At 39.3% G+C, this 18,829-nt stretch overlaps 1 protein-coding gene across 3 annotated transcripts in view; it reads right to left on the bottom strand.

The window, feature by feature from the left end:
• PALS2 (protein associated with LIN7 2, MAGUK p55 family member) overlaps positions 1-18,829 on the bottom strand; it is a 1,432,251-nt gene that overhangs the window by 167,675 nt on the left and 1,245,747 nt on the right. For all 3 annotated transcript variants that reach the window (XM_044067549.1, XM_044067552.1, XM_044067550.1), the window contains one exon: positions 3,553-3,714. In XM_044067549.1, coding sequence (XP_043923484.1) covers positions 3,553-3,714 — 162 coding nt within the window. The remainder of the gene's footprint in view (positions 1-3,552; positions 3,715-18,829) is intronic.

Genomic DNA, 18,829 nt, shown 5'->3' with positions numbered 1-18,829 from the left:
GGAAATTTTGTGACATCTGAATGGCTACTGAAAGACAAAATATATATCAACTTACTACCTCAGTCTTTCAATACCTTTGGCTATCTTTCTTTGTCAAGTCTCTCATTATTACCAATTATCCTTAACTTTTTTTTATTTTTCTCCTACCTGAGTACTGAACACACCTTAAACAGATCACCTTATCAATCTATATGTTTTTGTTATGCTTCTGTATGTACTCGGTTACAATTGTCTGTCTAATCAGTAGTTCATAGGTTCATAGATTCATACTAAGCTAACTGCCCTTGCGAGCCATTTTAAGCCTAGCCAATTATCCCTTGTAAGACTCAAACCCTGCACCTTGTGCATGCAAGGCAAACACATTACCCACCCTCCCGACCCTTGCTCGTTTTACTTTTCTAATTCAGTGTTGACTATTTGTGGATTGATAATGTAGTACAGAATATTTACACACATATACACACTCTTGTGCACACTATGTACACTCTTACTACAATTCAGTCATTCTTTAACAACAAAGTAAAGAAGAAAAAGTAAAGGACTCCCTTCCACTAAAAGTACTGCCAAAAATCCAAATAGTAAATCCAAAAGTAAGGCAAGTACTAAAATGCTGTATATGAAGCAACTTCACTTTATTAAAGCAACAAAAGCAGTATCATGAGCGCTTTCGGGTAAACCCCTTCATCAGATGATAAAACACTAATAAAAACATAGTATCTAATACAGTACAACACAGCCAATGAAAATCAATAGTTTAGCCTCCTTTTTGCTAGAGCTGGTTTTAAAGGGACAACATCATTTAATCCTGGGGCTGCAAGAGATAAAGAATAATACCAACATAGTTATAAAATCTGCTATGGGAGGTGCTGTTGTACTTAGCAAAGAGTTTTATAACACAAATAGATCTGTTACTAGCTGACAGACTGATTTTTCTTCAGCTGTCACCACTAATGGTGAATTCTTATATACAAAAAGTGCACCAATATTTAACATGGAAAAAATGGTTTGATAGACTATGAGCTGCTGACATTTTTATATATACAACATCCTTCTATCCCAGTTTTTAAAGCCTTACCAAAAATTCATAAGGATACCAAAACACCACCCATGAGACCTATCTGGTCAGAATGCACTCTCGGACCAATGTTACAAACCTTCTCTAGAATTTTGAAAGATACTGCTACATTTCTGGAATCATTGGGTGTTTACTTACAAGAGAACAATGACATTTCCTATATGTTTGTTACTTTAGATGCAAAGAACTTGTTCACTGTCAAAGAAAATCAATATGGTATTACTGTCATAGAAGAAATACTGAACAAAAAGGTAATATACATACAGATGAAAATGTACAATTTTGTTCCTTATTAAGACTAGTATTAGAGAACAATGTTTTTCTTTGTCGAACAAAGTATTATTGCCAGAGACAAGGTATAACTATGGGTACGCCTTGTGCGAACACATATACTAACCTAGTCCTGGCATACTGGGAAGATATGGTGATATTTGCGGCAGCACATGATTGGAAAGACAACCTTCTCTTTTACAATAGATTTGTGGACAATGTTTTCTTTTTGGGGGGGGGCACCACATCATAATTAACATCCTTTGTTAAGTATCTAGAGTCTACTACCAGCTTCTTCAGATTCTCACTGAATTATTCTAGTTCAGTTATTGAATACCTGGATGTTAGTATTATTAAGAAAGAAAATGGGAAGGTAGAGACATCACTATATAGGAAGCCTTGTTGGACCAACAGCATGCTTAGATTTGACAGCATGCACCCTAGACATGTATTCCAACACATAGTCAAGGAACACGTCTGTAGAATATCCAGACTTTGCACAAATGAAAATTCCATTATACAGGAACTGGACTCTCTAAAGAATAATTTTCAAGCACGAGCTTATAGTAAAAATTTATTGAAAAAGGAAATGGACAACAGCAGTCTCTATAGAAAACAAAGTGCAAAACCATGGTTACACAGAGGTAAAAATGGCCTACTAAGTTAGATGCACAGGTTCAAAAAGCTAATGAAGGTTTGAAAAGAAGTTTAACATACAGTAATGATACAGTCGGTATATGTAATATAATTAGACACAACTGGAGAATTCTTTTAACAGATGAGAATATAACTAGAGTTGTAGGGGCACAACCTAGATTTATTTTTAAAAGAAATAAAAATTTGAAGGATATTTTGTGTCAAGAACCTATGCATTTTAAAAATTCAGGCATTAAGAAGAAGAGAACCTATCCATGCCTACATTGTAAAGCCTGTAAGCACATTCTACAAGGGAATTGTTTTATACACCCCAGAACCAACAAGAATTACTTTTTGAATATGTATGCTGACTGTAACATGCAAAATGTTGTCTATACCGCGAATTGTCAACAGTGTACTGCATATTATGTAGGAAAAACAAATTGCAGACTTAAACATAGAATTTAAGCATCTATCAGATATAAGGTTAAGAAAAGAACACGATGCACTGTACAAGCATATAGAATTGCATAGTGACCATGTATTTGCCCTTATGGTTATATGTGTTGCAAACAGAAGTCAAAGAATGGGTGACTTGTATAATGAAACTGAATACAAAGAGATGCAATGGACTCAGACTGGGAGCTAATAAAGCCCCAGGATTAAATGATCTTGTCCCTTTAAAACCAGCTCTAGCAAAAAGGAGGGTAAACTATTGATTTTCATTGGTTGTGTTGTACTGTATTAGATACTATGTTTTTATTAGTGTTTTATCATCTGATGAAGGGATTAACCCGAAAGCGCTCATGACACTGCTTTTATTGTTTTAATAAAGTGAAGTTGCTTCATATACAGCGTGGTAGTACTTGCCTTACTTTTGGATTTATTCTTCTTTAACAACATTTAGCATCAGCAGCACCATTTACTCAATAACTGAGCAAGTAAACTGGTCCTTTGCAGATGTATTAGAGCACCCAGTCAACCAGCACGCTTTATTGGGTGTGGAGAAAACTCATGCAAGCATGGAAAGAAAATGCACATTTACACTGGCCCGAGATGAGAAGTTAAGACCTTGGCTTCTGGAACAGTAAGGCAGGAACCACGGTGACTGAATTACGCCAGGCATAATAATTAGTGTTATTAGAAAATAAGCCAATGCATAAAGCACATAAGCACTACTTGCCATTGTGAAATATATCAATCTGTGGAGCAACTGTGCTACTTTGAAATTATCAGTCCTGGGGGACACCAAAACATTTAGCATTGCCTTTATGCATGAAATCATTTCTCAAGTAATGGCACTACCCTTTGTCTAAGTTAAAAAAACACGTGGGTGAATGCTACTATTTACCTGCCAGATCAGAGTTCATTAATAATGTGATCAACATACACTGCTACACAAATCTGAACAGCACATTTTCAGTTACTAATTTGCTAACACATATAAAGACTGTATCAAACATAAACCACTTAAATGCACTAGTCTATGACTGTTTTCCAGTTTACATCAGGACAATGTATATGGACATAATTAGTGCATTTGACTGCATACAGACAATAAGCAAACCTACATGGTACTGTTGTTCCAAACCTTGTGGGGTTCAATACAATAAGTCTGTTTTTCAAGCTTCTTCGACCCACTCCCTGTGCTCCTATTAAAACTAATGTCTTCCTCTGAAATGGAGGCATTTTGGCTACTTCCTCATAGATCTGGATTTCGTGTCGATCGAATTCTAAAGAAACAGAAAACACAAAGTGCAAATTAATATTAATTTTTTTCTACCAAAATTTGGTTAACGGCCATACCTCTTAGTGCAAGAAACAAGGACAAAGGCAAAAATAATGTGGAGAAAAGGCCCAAAATATGTGACAGATTTTAAATATTGCAATTACAGTAAACTCTCAGTTAACCGGAACTCAAGCAACCAGAAAAAAAAAACTGAAGAAATACAGTACGGTTTTCATGTGTTGCACTTTCTGTCCCCCCCCCTCCTGCAGAAACGTACCTTATGTTTTTAGAGATTTAAAAAGGAAGACAGGAATAAATTCCCTCCCTCTCTCCCCAACCCAAGAACAAGTCAAACCAAACAAATAGTATCGGGTACAGTATTAGTCAGGCCTATTTTTAATAGTAACTCTCAAGCAACCAGAAACTACAATTATCCTGCAAATACCAATTCCCATGGGTGCCGGTTACCCGAGAGTTTACTGTACATACAGCTGCTAGAATAACAGGTTTTGATTAGCGTGCATTTCTGAAGGACATAAAGACTGAAACTGAAATGCCTGTCAATAATTACTGGCTGCAATCCTCAGTAATTTGTAGGTAAACCACAAAATGTATGAGGAACAGACCAAGAACAGGAGAAAAATTATATTCTGCAAAATCAGGGACATTTAAAAGCTAAGTTGATATTTACCAGCAGTGTCTGTCTTTAAATCAAAACTGACAAATAGTGTGTCTACACATACAGAAAATCAAACCACTTTACTCTATAGTTATGGTACACATTACAAATGTATTAAAAGATCTGATAACCATATAAATGTACATCTCAGTACACACCTACACAAATTAACTGTTGCTCAAAACCGTGACGAGGCTGAGATGACACAAATCAAACTTTTCATTTAAACTGATAGAAACATCTAACAAGATGCCAAGAGTAAATATAACAACATTTCGATTATTACAGAAGTAAGAATGAAGTTATGTACTCACCATAATGTTCCATCTGTGTTGCTACTTTCATTCTTCCTCCACTAATGGGTTTGACTCGGCTGCTTCTTCCAGATCAATGAATCCTAGAACTCTCGAGCTCTTCCCTTTACCCATAATGCTCCAACAACCCAACGTACCTCAGATCGAGTTTGCTGCCCCTATATGCAAAAGGAAAAACACTGACAGAAAAAGGCAGTGGTAGCACAGAAAAGGGGAAGCTGGAGCTCAAGAAAAGGAACAGATGGTCTCTCCAGAAGGCAAACAATGAGGTGGGGCAGGTGGGTGAGGAGTTGAAGAAGAATGAAAATGGACAACACAGATGGAATGTTATGGTGAGTACATAACTTTTTAATCTGATGTTGTCATTTTCATTCATTCCTCAACTGATGGGACAAAGTCCCCAAGTAAAGTAACCTTGGGAGGCCGCTAAGGAAGGACATTCCACAGCACTGCTGAGCTAAATGTTGCTCTGTTCCTAAAAATCAAATCCAATTTGTAATGAGCAATGAAACTGTGGGGATTAGCCCAAGTTGCAGCTGCACAAATCTCATCTAAAGATGCTCTGGACCAAAAAGCTGAAGAGACCACCATAGAGTTAGGGAATGGGCCCTAGCAGGTTTTGGTAAGGACAAACCCAAGTACCATAAACATACGTTATACAGTCAGTCAACCATTTGGCCAATGTAATTTTAGATACTGGATTACCTAATCTGGCAGGAGAAAAGGAAACAAATAACAGGCCAGATTTCCTAAAGTCTTTGGTTCTATGAAGGTAGAAAAGAATTGTCTATGCACATCCTTCAGATGTAACATGTACTCTCCTTTGTCTGAAAAATTTGGAAAGAAAACTGGGAGATTAATGACCTGGTTAATATAAGAATCAGAAACTACCTTAGGGAAAAAAAGATGGATTAGTTCATAATGACGCACGATCTTTGTGAAAAATTAGATAAGGAGGCTTTGAAGACAGAAACTGGAGTTCAGATACTCTTCTAGCTGACGTAACAGCCACCAGAAAAATATTTTTCCAAGATAAAAATTTTAGGCCAGCTTGGGATGAAGGCTCAAAGGGAGATTGAGTTAAGGCCTGAAGCATTATATTTAAATTCCAAGGTGGTGTAGGATCTTTTAAAGGAGGAGGAGGTCTGAGCAAAAACGCTCCCTTGATAAAGGTCTTGCATAATTTAGAAGAAGCTAATGTAGAGTTATTTTCATCCATGTGGAAATAGGAAATCACAAACTTCTGATTTCACGACACGAACTACAAAATAATCCAAAATACTGCTACTGGCTGAGAAAGCAATGACATTCAGCAGAAAAGCTAGTTCTCAATAAACTTTATTTCAGGAAAAATAAGAGGTTTCGTCCATATGTGAACTTCTTCAGACTCTTCACTCACAGTAACAGCTCTGTTTAAAAAGATTCCGGTACAAGGATGCAATCATTACATCACTTTCTCAAGTGTCTTAAAGGTACAGCCACCCTTTTCTTTAAAACATTTTTTTAAAAAAATTTTAAATATAAAACAAAGACAGGTACAAGACCAAACTACCTTATTATTTAAATAACTCATTTTAATCAAAAAGGTAATTAGCACTTACTTAAAATATTACCTATCTAGTCAAAGCTTTTAATGCTAAAATAAGTTTCATACTGCAGACGTCATTCAACCCAGGATAAAAATAGGCATTAAAAATTAGTTACCATACTGTTTCTTTTGCAACTAAAGTTCACAATGCCCTCCCCTCAACTTTACTTGGAAAAGATCAATGACAAAAAAAAAAAAAAAAAAAAAAGATATTCATATTCACGTTTAGCTAAGATGCTAGATAAATTCATTAGTTGCCCTTTCACTACAGATCTCACTCATCTGGTGAAAAGGGTGGGAGCTTGTAAAGTGTAAAAAAGTGTTGGAATACATGCTTCTTCTATAGATTTTAGAGATATATTTCTGCCCTTCATTGTCCTTTTCCTGGTTCAAGATTTGGTGGAGAATGTACATTGACGATGTGGAAATACATGATAAAATCCAGGAGATTCCTCCATTAGTATATCGGAGGGGCCAGAACCTGAAAGCTTTTTTGGAAAAGAAAAAAACAGGTTCACTAAGAGGAAGGTCTGGTATGACAAAATGTGGAGCCTGCTCATATTGCAAGTTCATTTATGAGGGGTCCACATTTCAGGTAAGGGATGCTACCTACCATATTAAGGGTATTTTTAATTGTGAATCTAAACAAGATGTCTATTTAGCACAGTGTCAGAAGTGTCCCTGTTTTTATGTTGGAAAAACTCAGCACAAACTTAGAGATCATATCTATGAATGTGAATATAGTATTAAAAATGACTTTATCTAACACCTTAGCTAAACATGTGAATATGAATGAGTATCAGTTTTTAAATATTTCGTCATTGATCATGTCCCGGTAAAGGTGGGGGAAGGGCCTTGGGAACTTTATTTGCAAAAGAAAGAGTTAGTATGGCAACTCATTTTTAATGCCTATTTTATCCAGGGTTGGATGACTGATGCAGTAAGAAACCTATTTTAACATTAAAAGCTTAGACTAGATAGGTGATATTTTAAGTAAGTGTTAACTATCTTTTGGGTTACAACAAGTTATTTAAATAATAAGGTAGTTTAGTCTTGTACCTGTCTTTGTTTTATATTTAAAATGTTTTAAAAAAAATGTTTTAAAGAAAAGTGTGGCTGGACCTTAAGACACTTGAGGAAGTGATGTAATGATAGCATCCTTGTACTGGAGTCTTTTTAAACAGAGCTGTTACTGTGGGTGAAGAATCGGAAGAAGTTCACATATGGTTTAAGTGAACGAAACCGCTTATTTTTATTGAAATGAAGGACTGACTAGCTATTCTGCTGAATGTCATTGCTTTCCGGACCTGTAGCAGTATTTTGGATTATTTTGGAAATAGGAAATGTAACAGTTGAAAAACTAGCTCCTTCATTAAAGACTGAAGATGGAAATTAAAGGACTGCTGAAAAGGGTCCAGATCTTTCTTAAGGGCTGAAAAGGGTCCAGATCTTTCTTAAGGGCCCAGAAGACAAATCTTTTCCATTTACTTTTGTAAGTCCTTCTAGTAGAAGCCTCATTTGAAGAAAGCAAAATATAACAGACTGGGGAGGAGAGCCTGGGTTGTCTAACAACTGGAGAAATCATGTGGTCAGTTTATAGCCTGTTATGTATGGGTGAGTCATGTCTGTCTGGTGAGAGAGGAGGTCTGGAGTTGGATCCAGAACCCATGGTGGATGTAGAAGATGAGATCAAAGGAATGGAAACCAAACCTGATGAGGCCAAAAAGGAGCAATAAAGATAACTGTACTCTTCAACCAAACTGCTTTCTGAAGAAATTTGGGAATTAGTGGCAAGGGTGGAAGCACAAACAGAGGTCTGGAGGGCCAATCATGGACTGCAGCATCTCTTGGTGACTCCCCCAATGGAAGGATCAGAGGAAAGAACCTGCTACACTTATTGTTGAGGGGAGAGGCAAACAGATCAGAGCATGGTTGGCCTCAGTGAAATTCTCTCGGTCATGCTGACATTGAGAGACCACTCATGAAGCATCAGAATGGACCTCCTTAATTTGTCTGCAATTGTGTTGGATTTCCCTGGGATGTGCGTTGCTACTAGAAAGTGACTGGAAGTAATCGCCCATTGCATCCTCTCATAGCTTCTTGACAAAGAGGGTAAGATCTGGCTTCCTTTTGTTTGTTGATGCACCAGAGTACCAACATGTTGTCTGCTTGTATTGCAACTGTCCCAGAAGGGAAAGTGTCTTGAAAGGCCTGCAATGTCAGGTGGACAGTTCTCATTTCCAGGACACTGATATGCACCTTGGCTCTATGGGGACCATGAGCCTTGGACTGCCCTTCCAAAGTAGTGCCTCCACACCTTAGCTGGGAGGCATCTGTGGTCACCATGGCCTTGGGGAAGGGAAGAATAAGGGGACGTCATTTGTGGAGCTGGTTGGAATAAATCCACCACAGAAGATATCTTTTACATGCTTGAGTGATCTTGACTTGCATGGAAAATGGATACTGGAGGACAGACCATTGAGTAAACAGGGTCCATTGAAGGATTCTAATATGAAACTTGGGCAATGGTAAAATTGTGATACCAGCTACCATGGATCCCAAAGCCTTTAGTATCAATTGGGCTGGAAGGGATAAATTCTGGATTTTTTTTTTTTTTTTTTTTACTTGGGACCATATAGTGTCTATTCAAGCTGAGCAAGGAGAGGCTATCTGACTGTGTCCAAACAAGCAACTGTGAACTCCAGATTCTGTGCTGTGGTGAGCTGAGATTTGCTGTAATTGACTGTTATTCCTAGATGAGAACAAAACTGGAGCAAGTAATCCCTTGCCTGTATCAGTTGATGTTTGGTTGAAGCAATAAGGAGCCAAGTCATATAAATATGGAAACACCTGGAATCCCAGCAATCTCAAGTGATCTGCTACAAATGCCATGCACTTGCTGAACACACTGGGGGCTGTGGTGAGACCAAAGAGCAGTGCTCTGAACTGGTAATGACTGGCTACCAGCCAGAAGCGTAGGTATTTCCTGGAGCACCTGTTCATTCTGATGGGATAGTATGCATCCTGAAGATCCATCAAGCAGATCCAATCGACCTTCTACAGTACTGGCAAAACAGACTGAACCAGGACCATTTGAAACTCTGTATACTGCGCAAACTGATTTAACTTGCTGTGATCCAAAACTGGTCTCAAGTCCCCTGTCTCTTTCTGGCGCTAAGAAAAATCTTCAGTAAATTCCAGACCCTCTCTGGTCTGGGAGGACCTCTTGGATGACACTTTTTCTACTAGCTCTTTTATTTCTAGAGATGCTGCTTCCTTATAACTAGGTGGAACATTGGAGATTTTCTTCCGAACTGTTAGAGGAAATAGGGAAAATGGTATGGTATAACCTCTGGATGTAATCCCCTGCACTCATGAATCTTCTGTGATAGACAGCCAGGCTCACTAGTGCAGGGTAAATGACCCCTGATTGCCTCCAGAGAGGGACAGTGGGCCTCCTTTTAGGAGAGCTGATAGGGCCTATCTGAGGAAGAATCTCTAAATCCCTGGTTCTATGGACCAACTCTGCCATGAGGATGGTGCTTTCCATTTGAGTTCCCCCTCTGCCCCCTGGGGGAACCATCTCCACATGACTCCTGAAAAGGACTCTGGGACTTCTTAAACCACATCTTTCTGTCACCTTGTTGGTTCCTAGAGAAGGGCCTTTGAGGAGTAGAAAAATCCCTCTTGTTCGCACCTGGAGTGCGTGTCCTTAATCTTAGGGACAAAAAGTGAACATCTGTCAAAGGGCACATTGACAAAAGAAGACTTAAATGGTTCCACAAAATCACAAACAGAGCCAGGCATATCGCCTAATGGCTATGCCTCAACCTGCCTCCCACGAGATACCTTCTGCAGCATGGGAGATCAACCTCATGGATGAATTTATGAGAAATTGGAGGGTGGCCAGCTGCGAGGAGATTCTATTCCCACCCTCGGAGGCCATGGATCCTGAAAGAGATATGGTAAGCTCCTTAATAAAATCTCTTTGCAGTCTTGTAAAATGCCAAGTAATTCAGTGACATAAATGCAAAGGTCACAGAAGTATAAACATGTTTCTTAAATCTGTCCAACGCCCTAGTCTCCCTATTAAGAAAATGGACAGAGGAACTCTGTTCTGCTAGTTCCCTTTTAGCAGCTGCAGCAACAACCATGGCAACAAGAGGAACTCCCTCATTCTAGTATGCACAGTCTTTGGGGGGGGGGGCAAGAATTTTATTTGGTCTGTTAGGCACTAGCTCAATAGTGTCTGTCTCTTACCACAGCTGCTGAGAGAATAAGTCAACGAGCTCACCGGCCAGGTGTGTCACCCAAGAAGTAGATGGGCCAGACCCGAAAGCCTGCAGAAAACATTGATTCCTCTTGGGAGGGGGTATCAGAACAACAGCAACAACCTCTGTTTAAACAGCTCAAAGATGTCTCCTAAGGATACTTCAACAGTTGATGATCTGGGCCCTCCCTCATCAAAATCAGTGTCCTCTGTGAGGGATTCCTGAGGGTGATCCAAGTGCCTCCTTTTGCACATTCTCTAGTGAGGGCCTCCTTCAGTGGGGTGCTCTAAGGAAGTACTGGAAGAGATTAAAATGCCCTGATAGACTGGTTGTCCCAGTGGAAGAGATGACTGAAGGCTCAGGACACAGAACAGTATGTGGTAGGGTTGTCTGACCCAATGGATTCACTGATGTCTGTTCTCTAGAATGCAGATAACCCTCTCCATGACCTTGAAAGTGGAATGCCTAGGAGAAACAGATCTGAAATTGAAAACTCTCAGGCTCTTGTAAACCCGTCAGCACATTACCCAAAGAGGGAGTTGGACCCAAGCTATCCAGCACCAAGGCTCCGAGGGGAAAAGACAGCTCTGAAAGCTTCAGAGTTGACTCCAAGCCCCCGGATCAGGCACTGCTGCCTTGGTTCAGAGAGTCCTCTGGCTCAGAGGTACTCTGTGGCAGTCGACTCACGGGGACCACAGGAGTCGAGGAAACATTCTTCGGATCTGAAGTAGACACTGTCAGGGAGCATGGATCTGATGGCTCCAAAATGGAAGGATAGACTGCCAATGGGGATATCAAAGTGGAAGTAGTTAGATGCTGGCTCTTAGGCCCAGAAGAGGTTGGAGCCAGGAAATCCCCCATCTGTATTCTGTGCTCTGAGGAACTTCATCATCCTGTCCATGTCTATTTTGGAAAAGCTTCTGGAGGACCGATGAGAGGAGATAGTGGAATGATGTCTAGAATGCTTTCACGGCGACTCCCCTAGGAATGGAGAGGGCAGCCTAGATGAAACAGGATCTGATGAAAGTGGAGGTGTATGGATCCATGGAGACCTTTTAAGTCAAGATATTGGCTCCAGGACCGATTGATCCGACTTTTTTTTTTTAGGACCTTGGCAATGGGCTCTGAGGAGGAATCCAAAGACAAAATTGAAGGATGTTCCAGAGACCTTTTCTGAGGCTCCTTTGTCCATAGTTTGAGGATCATCTTTAGCTTTTTCAGGCTTCTTAGGGGTTTGCACCCCAGCCACCAAGGAAGAGGAAGTAAAGAGCAACAGACCCCAGAGATTCCACTTATTTTTATGATCAATCAAGGTCTCAGAATTGAAACCACAGCAGATATCGCAATCTATATCAAGGTAGGCTGGACCCAGGCAATAAACACATTCCCTGTGCGCATCAGAATTTGGTACACTATGCCCACAGCAGATATACTTCTAAAACCCAGAAGGTTTTTCTGACATCTTAGCAAGGCTACCAACAAAAAGGCAGCAGCAACAACAAGATCTTAGCAAAAAGGCAGAAAAGTGATCGAATGAAACCTACTGGCAGCAAACGAAATCTGAGCTATGTTAGGTTGGTGGGGAATTATGGGTAAAGGGAGGTGCTTGAGAGTTCTAGGATCAATAATCTGGAAGAAGTGGCCGAGTCAGACTAGAGTGTTGGATCCAAAACCATCAGTTGAAGAATAAATGAAAATTACATTATCAGATCTAAATTTAATCTACATACAAGATCTATTTTTAGAAGCAAGTAACATAATTCAATACAATATAAACAAGAATAAAACTGAAAGAAGGACAAGCAAAAGTGTGATAAGAATGCAAAGGGATACTGAGAGAAGATGTAACAGGTAAATCAGGATGAGGACAAAATTCCTCAATTTTAATGGAAACGCTATGTGCCATTCCTCTATGCCTAATTTTCTAACCTGTCAAGGTGTGCTTTTAGTCCCTCCCATGATGATAACCCCTCGTCCTTCTGACTTTACACTGCAGCTCTTGCCCAACATGATTGAGACCTATTCATCCATCTTGCTTGGACATCATCCATCAGGAGAGATGACAACTGAAAGACTGTCAGGCTTACCTTTCAAAAAGTTGATCAGGCTTCCAGCCTCCCAAAGCCATTGTTAGTTCCTCCTGTGAAGGTAACCTTCCTCTAAATTTTTTTTTGATTACTCTTTGTTCCCCACTGCTGCCATTGATTTCAAGCTTCCCCAATGCCTAAACCCAATGGACTCTTGTATGACACAAAACGCGAGGGTCCCCCCTTTCAGGGCAACTCTAGAATGTGGAGCCCATGAACTGCATGTACAGGCTCTTAGGAGATAAAGCAATCCTGGCCACACAGTGAGATGGGCCATTTGAGTAGCTGTCACTCTGTGGTCCTGTATGAGATGTTATATTTTAGCCCTATCTCATCTCAGAGTGCCGAAACTGTACATACTACTTAGGCTGGCCATTCAATGAAGTGCAGCTTGATGACATGCCCACTCTGACCTACATAACAGCCATATCTCCCCAGAACGCTTGCATGGCGATATCTCTCTCTGGCCCCTGGTCTTCACCAGGGCTCAACAAGCATTTCTCCTTCTCCAAGGAATGACACACCTCATCCTTCCTGCTTGTGCTATAAAGCAACCAAGCCATTAATCAAACTTAGGTCACCTGGGTCACAGTCAAGACTCTATCCCTCCAGGCCAACAGTGCAGACTTCCTCTTAATCCTGTAATGCAGTCTGATTTAAAAGAAGTGTGTCTTATTCTATTATCATGCCTCATATAGCTCCCTCATTAGATGAATGGGGAGAGAGGTGGCCAAACCTAACCTTCTGAAAGTCATGGCATCAATCTTCTGATCCTATGGCTGCAACACATCACTGGGAATAGGGAAGCTTCCTCAAAGTCAAGCCCCAGGTACTGGTTGAAATGAATCCATTACAATCTGTTGACATTCCTGGCTAACAAAACTTAAATAAAATCCTGGGCTTGAAGTGCACATCCTTGCCCATGGAACTTTAACAGAGCTATGCACGCCCTGTATTTTTTTAATTGCACTTTATTTTACTGAACAACATTCACGTATTTATATTACATACATACACAGTTGTATTCATATTTGTTAGCATTGATTCGATTATCACTCAGGAACTATAATATATTTATTACCTACCACCAATATCATATCTTTAGACACTGGTATGCTTAAAAATAATACAAGGATAAAAGAAAAACACCTTAAGCTTGGGTTTGAAGAAATCCATGAGAGCACATTGATTCTTCTTAATGTCAAACTAATCTTAGCCAATAAATCTTGCATAGTATAAGAACACAGATGTAAACAAATCTCATTTCATGGTCCTGACCAATCTGGCTAAGCTCAAATTCCTCTCTTACTGTCAAATCAAATTCCTGAATCCACACTGCCCATTCAGTTAACATCTCATGTACATTGCCATCAGTATGTAAAACTTCGAGTCACCAGGTTCATTCATTCAATTTATTAAATTTTTTCCTGTCAGACAGTCTCAGATTTGTTATGGCTTTTCTTCCCAAAGCCTAATATTTTATATACAAAAATTGTTCTTATCGTTAAAAGCATCAGTAGAACATTAGTATGCTTCCATAACCCATTACTGTATCTACTGGGGATTCATTCTACTTGGGTATTTATTTCTTTTTTGCTTGACTTAAAGTGTTAAGCACCCTTTCTTTTCCAAATGTGGCCATATACACTCTGCTCCTCTGTTAATTTAAACCCCCACCTCCTCCTGAGCATTATTCTGCAAAGACTACATAATTAATACATAATTTGTTGAAAATGTGTATCTTGAAATGTCTCACACCCACATACATTCTCATAAAAACCCATATCCTACACCTGACATGACGTAGGATGTTGATGACATGTTTATCTCACCTGCCTGTCTAATTTTGACTACCTTGCTCAACTGTTGATGTCTGATCACAATCTTTGGGCAGCTGAAGAAGCAAAATCTTTCAAACACACAGCCTACTTAGCACTGTGGCAGCTATCTTATCCATCAAATCTAGTGTTTGTTCCTTCTACCCATCGGGTCAAAGAGGTGCCACTACCTCCAAGGATTTACGGTGTTTTTTCAAATCCTCTAAGGCAGACATCAAACTCCTAAACTTTTCCATTTCCAGCAATGTGTGTGTGTGTGTGTGTGTGTGTGTGTGTGTGTGTGTGTGTGTGTGTGTGTGTGTGTCTAGAGAAAGGTCTATTACACTCAAACGTCCACAATGTTAATGTCTGTAATATCCACTTAAAAGCCTCAAAACACACAACATTGACACATGCTGATTATGTTCTAAGGATTACCCTGGAGCAGGCTAAACCCACAATAAGTGTTTTTTGGAGGAGGGGCAAGCCCAACTGCACCCCCACACCCCCTGCTAATTATATACATACTAAGTCTGAGATCACACAGTCCCCAGGGAAAGGGAATATTCCTCTACCCAGGGGTTGTTGATCTCGTGCACAAACTAGGCATCTGTTTCTGTTGACCAAACAGACGTCTACACTGTGCACGTTCAACTATTTATAATACACACACACACACACACACACACACACACACACACACACACACACACGTACTTTATGGCATCCTAACTCCCTGCAGGGGATTTATCACTGACAGGTATATACTTTCCTATAGGATTTACCTGTTCTTCTAGTGAATCTTGAAAGAGTTCACCCTTGCAAACACCTAAAAGCTTTCTAAATCTGCCTACTGGAATATCTCCCAATATAAATGATGTAAGTGTAATTCGGATAAGAGCATGATCTGAAAGTTAGTGGGCAAGCATACCCTGTTACCATATACACAAGTTAAAGATTTTATCTAGTCTAGAGAAATTTTTATATCTTGATGAATATTTAAAATGTAGAAATATACTCTTCTCCTCAAGTAATCAATAAGCTTAATTAGCTTAAAAATTTTTATTTTTCCTTAATGCACTTTCAAAGCAGGCAGCCTTATTGATCACAGACCAGAATGAACATCTGCAAACTCCATGACAGTATTCCAGTCTCCTACATGCAGGGTGAGACAGAATCCAGTCCTTCATCACTGGAAATATACCCACTAATTTTTAGCCATGAGGAATACACAAATCAATTATGGTACATCTCACTCCTTCTAGCTATACTTTCAAGGCTATACATGCAATTATACTGCCAATCATCAGCGGACTGGAGTTCCGCTGTGGCGACCCCTAACCGAGAAAAGCCGAAAGATACAACAACATGCAATTATATTACCACACTGAAATCATGTCCCTCTCCTCACCACAGCAGCAAACCTTTCTATGCCTCCGCCTAAAGCAACTAGTAGAGCAAACCTGTGTACAGCCATATTTCATAATTTTTTCATGAACTATGCCTTTATTTAGTCTGTTTACTGGGGTAGTACACTGATCACAACTGACCACTTGCAGGCACAGCTCCTAAAGTGCTAGTATTTCTTATAGTAAAACAAGTGCAAGGGAGAATATCTCGACATAGATAATGATCTTTTTCTCTTTATAGAAGAGCTCAACCCACTTACATTCCATGAAATTAACTTAAAAACAGTTAACTATGTCTTTCCTATCCACTATCACAGACTTTAAACTTTGCTTAGTTTCAAACTCAAATTATAACCAACAAAATAACAATCAACCTTTAAACTAATTACAGAGCAAGCCTAAGGTGGAGGTTTAAAATATCTGTTCAGATCTGAGCTAAAATAACGAATACAATGCAAGAGTTCTATTTTGTGTTAGGATTATCGTAAACTTGGCATCTGTGTGGAAAATAATACAAAAATGTGTTACAGTAAGCCAATAAAATACTTTTGCTTCAGACATCAGACGGCACAATGGTGCAATGGTTTGCGTTTTCTCCTCGCAGCAAGACGTTCTCTGGTTCGATTCTCGGCTGGGGTGCCTTCTGTGCTGAGTCTGTATTTCCTCCCTGTGTTTGTGTTAGTTTCCCCTAGGTGCTCCGGTTTCCTCCCCCATTACAAAGACATGCATCTGGAGAATTTTTCCCCAGGCCTTCGCTGAAAATTGGTTCGTTCCAAGTCAGAATTTCCTGTTAAACTAGTGATAAATAAAATAAAATAAATAAATTAGACAAAAAGAGGATAGCCTCTATTCTTTTCAGTTAAGTCTGCTGAGAGAAGTTTAAGATATATCTGGTGTTTTTCCACTCAGAGTATATATACTCAGCACTCTATTTTATTAAAGTTCCAGCAAATAAAATGCAGACTAAATTCATAAGAGGACAGTCCTATTTTTGTCCGTTATTTAAGAGTGATAACAGAGCCCCAGTACAGATCAGATGTTTTTACCATACACAGTATCCATATTCTCCATTCTATTTTATTATAGTCCCCACAAACAAAATGTAGTCTACACTCTCTTTAATAAAACTGATATTCTTGGCTCATCAGCAAATCACTAATCAAAACCCTATCATATTCAAAGATAAAGTTTAATATAGTTGCCTTCATTTGCTAAATAAAGAAGGAACACACAAAACATTTCCTTCAAAATAAGGTACACCATTTAGAAGCCCACTAAGCGAGTCTCAGTCTTAACATACTTTAATGGGTTCCACATTTTTTTTATATAAGAGCATTATGTGCCCTGTACTTTGACTAGGTGATTAACTCACCACACTCTGCTAGGAGGTGCCACCATTGTAATCACTCTATTTCTAACCACTAAGCCTGCTGCACTACCTTTCTTGGCTGAGCTCAGCATCTTACAAGGCCTAGTCCTAAAATTAATTTATCAGTGTCTCAATCAAGCACCATGCTTGATTGGAAGCTGAGTATGGCCAACGACTAATAACTAGGGAGGAAGAACAGAAGGAGCATGATGAAGCAGTAAAAACAAAAAACAATCAACTAACCAAACAAAAAAGGCTGTAGACACGTTTCCTGAATGTGGTGATGGAGTTAGTCTAGTAAGTGAATGGCTGGAACAGACTTAAGGTCTTAGTTTTAGCCATTTCTATATGTGTGAAATATTAAATAAGGTTTAGTAATGCACAGGCAGCTGTTTTTCATGAACTCTAGGACAATAAAAATCAGTCATGTTTGTTGACTTGGTTATAGCATGTTTTTTTTCACAAGCAAACCAGTAATGCTGGTAAGTTTTATTAAGAGTCCTAATTCAGATGTGAGGGTAGAGCTAAACTAATGCAACTCTGGAGCCTTTGACATCCTTGGTGCAGGCAAAAGGGCCTCCATTGTTCTCAGTTTGTATGACTGAGCTTTGTTTAATATTTACATGCTGAACTATCGTGCTTTGTTTTAGCAATAACCCCTGGCTGGATGTGTTCAATAGCTGGGTTACCCACAGCTGGCAAGGTTCAGTTACAAGGATGAAGCCAGAATGATCAAACAAAGCCAGTAATAGATAGGTAAGCCAAATATTACCTATATCCAGCCATGGGTTAAGGCTATTGTACAATTTTGTTCATTTTTATAATACGCAAGTATTTTTTATTAGTTTTGTGTGCTAGGTTGCAAATTCTTCTACAATATGTGAGAAAGTGGGTACTGTAACTACCTCTGCATATAAGTGATACCACTGTCAGTAGCCTCATTCAGCCCCCTCCTTGCTACCAGTGTACTTATATGAACAGCTTCAGCAGTGGCCTACGGATAAACAACACTGCAAATGTACAGCAGTAGCATTTAAGTGCTGGAATAAAAGTGAGCTAAATAAAACATCATGAGGGTACACATTCTAAACAAGGCTGCATTTGTCAAACATTGATCAGGAAATGATGTATTCTACACAGAGATACTGAATTTTCTAGACCTCTCTAACCCTGAAATGAGAGAAGCAACTGCACTATATATACATGGTATCATGCGAGTTATATTAGCAAAATTGGTAAAAGCAACCTGAATAGATCTGTGTGTGTATCAGTCTTGCACAACAGAGGAGAAACTAAAAAGGCACTTCACTATACTCTACAATATGTTGTTAATAATTTACTGCTCCTTGCTATGCTTGATGTTGCTACACAAATACTGAATTTAATTAAAAGTGGTGAGGATGATTAATGCTTCCACAGCTCTGTGAAAAGCAGTTACTTTTTTGTTGTTGTTTAAGTGCTTACTGTGACCTGCTACTATTACCTGCGACAAAAATGTATGACCTGTAAGAGGTAGGTACTGCACTCCTTTGTCTGGAAGCTGAGTATGACCAACTGATAACTGTCTGTGGCTGCATAACAAAGA

Source organism: Protopterus annectens, chromosome 3.part1, assembly GCF_019279795.1.
Source record: "Protopterus annectens isolate FY-2018-M chromosome 3.part1, PAN1.0, whole genome shotgun sequence".
NCBI lineage: Eukaryota > Metazoa > Chordata > Ceratodontiformes > Protopteridae > Protopterus > Protopterus annectens.
The sequence above is the reverse complement of the archived record's forward strand: the minus strand, read 5'-3'. Positions and strand labels throughout refer to the sequence as shown.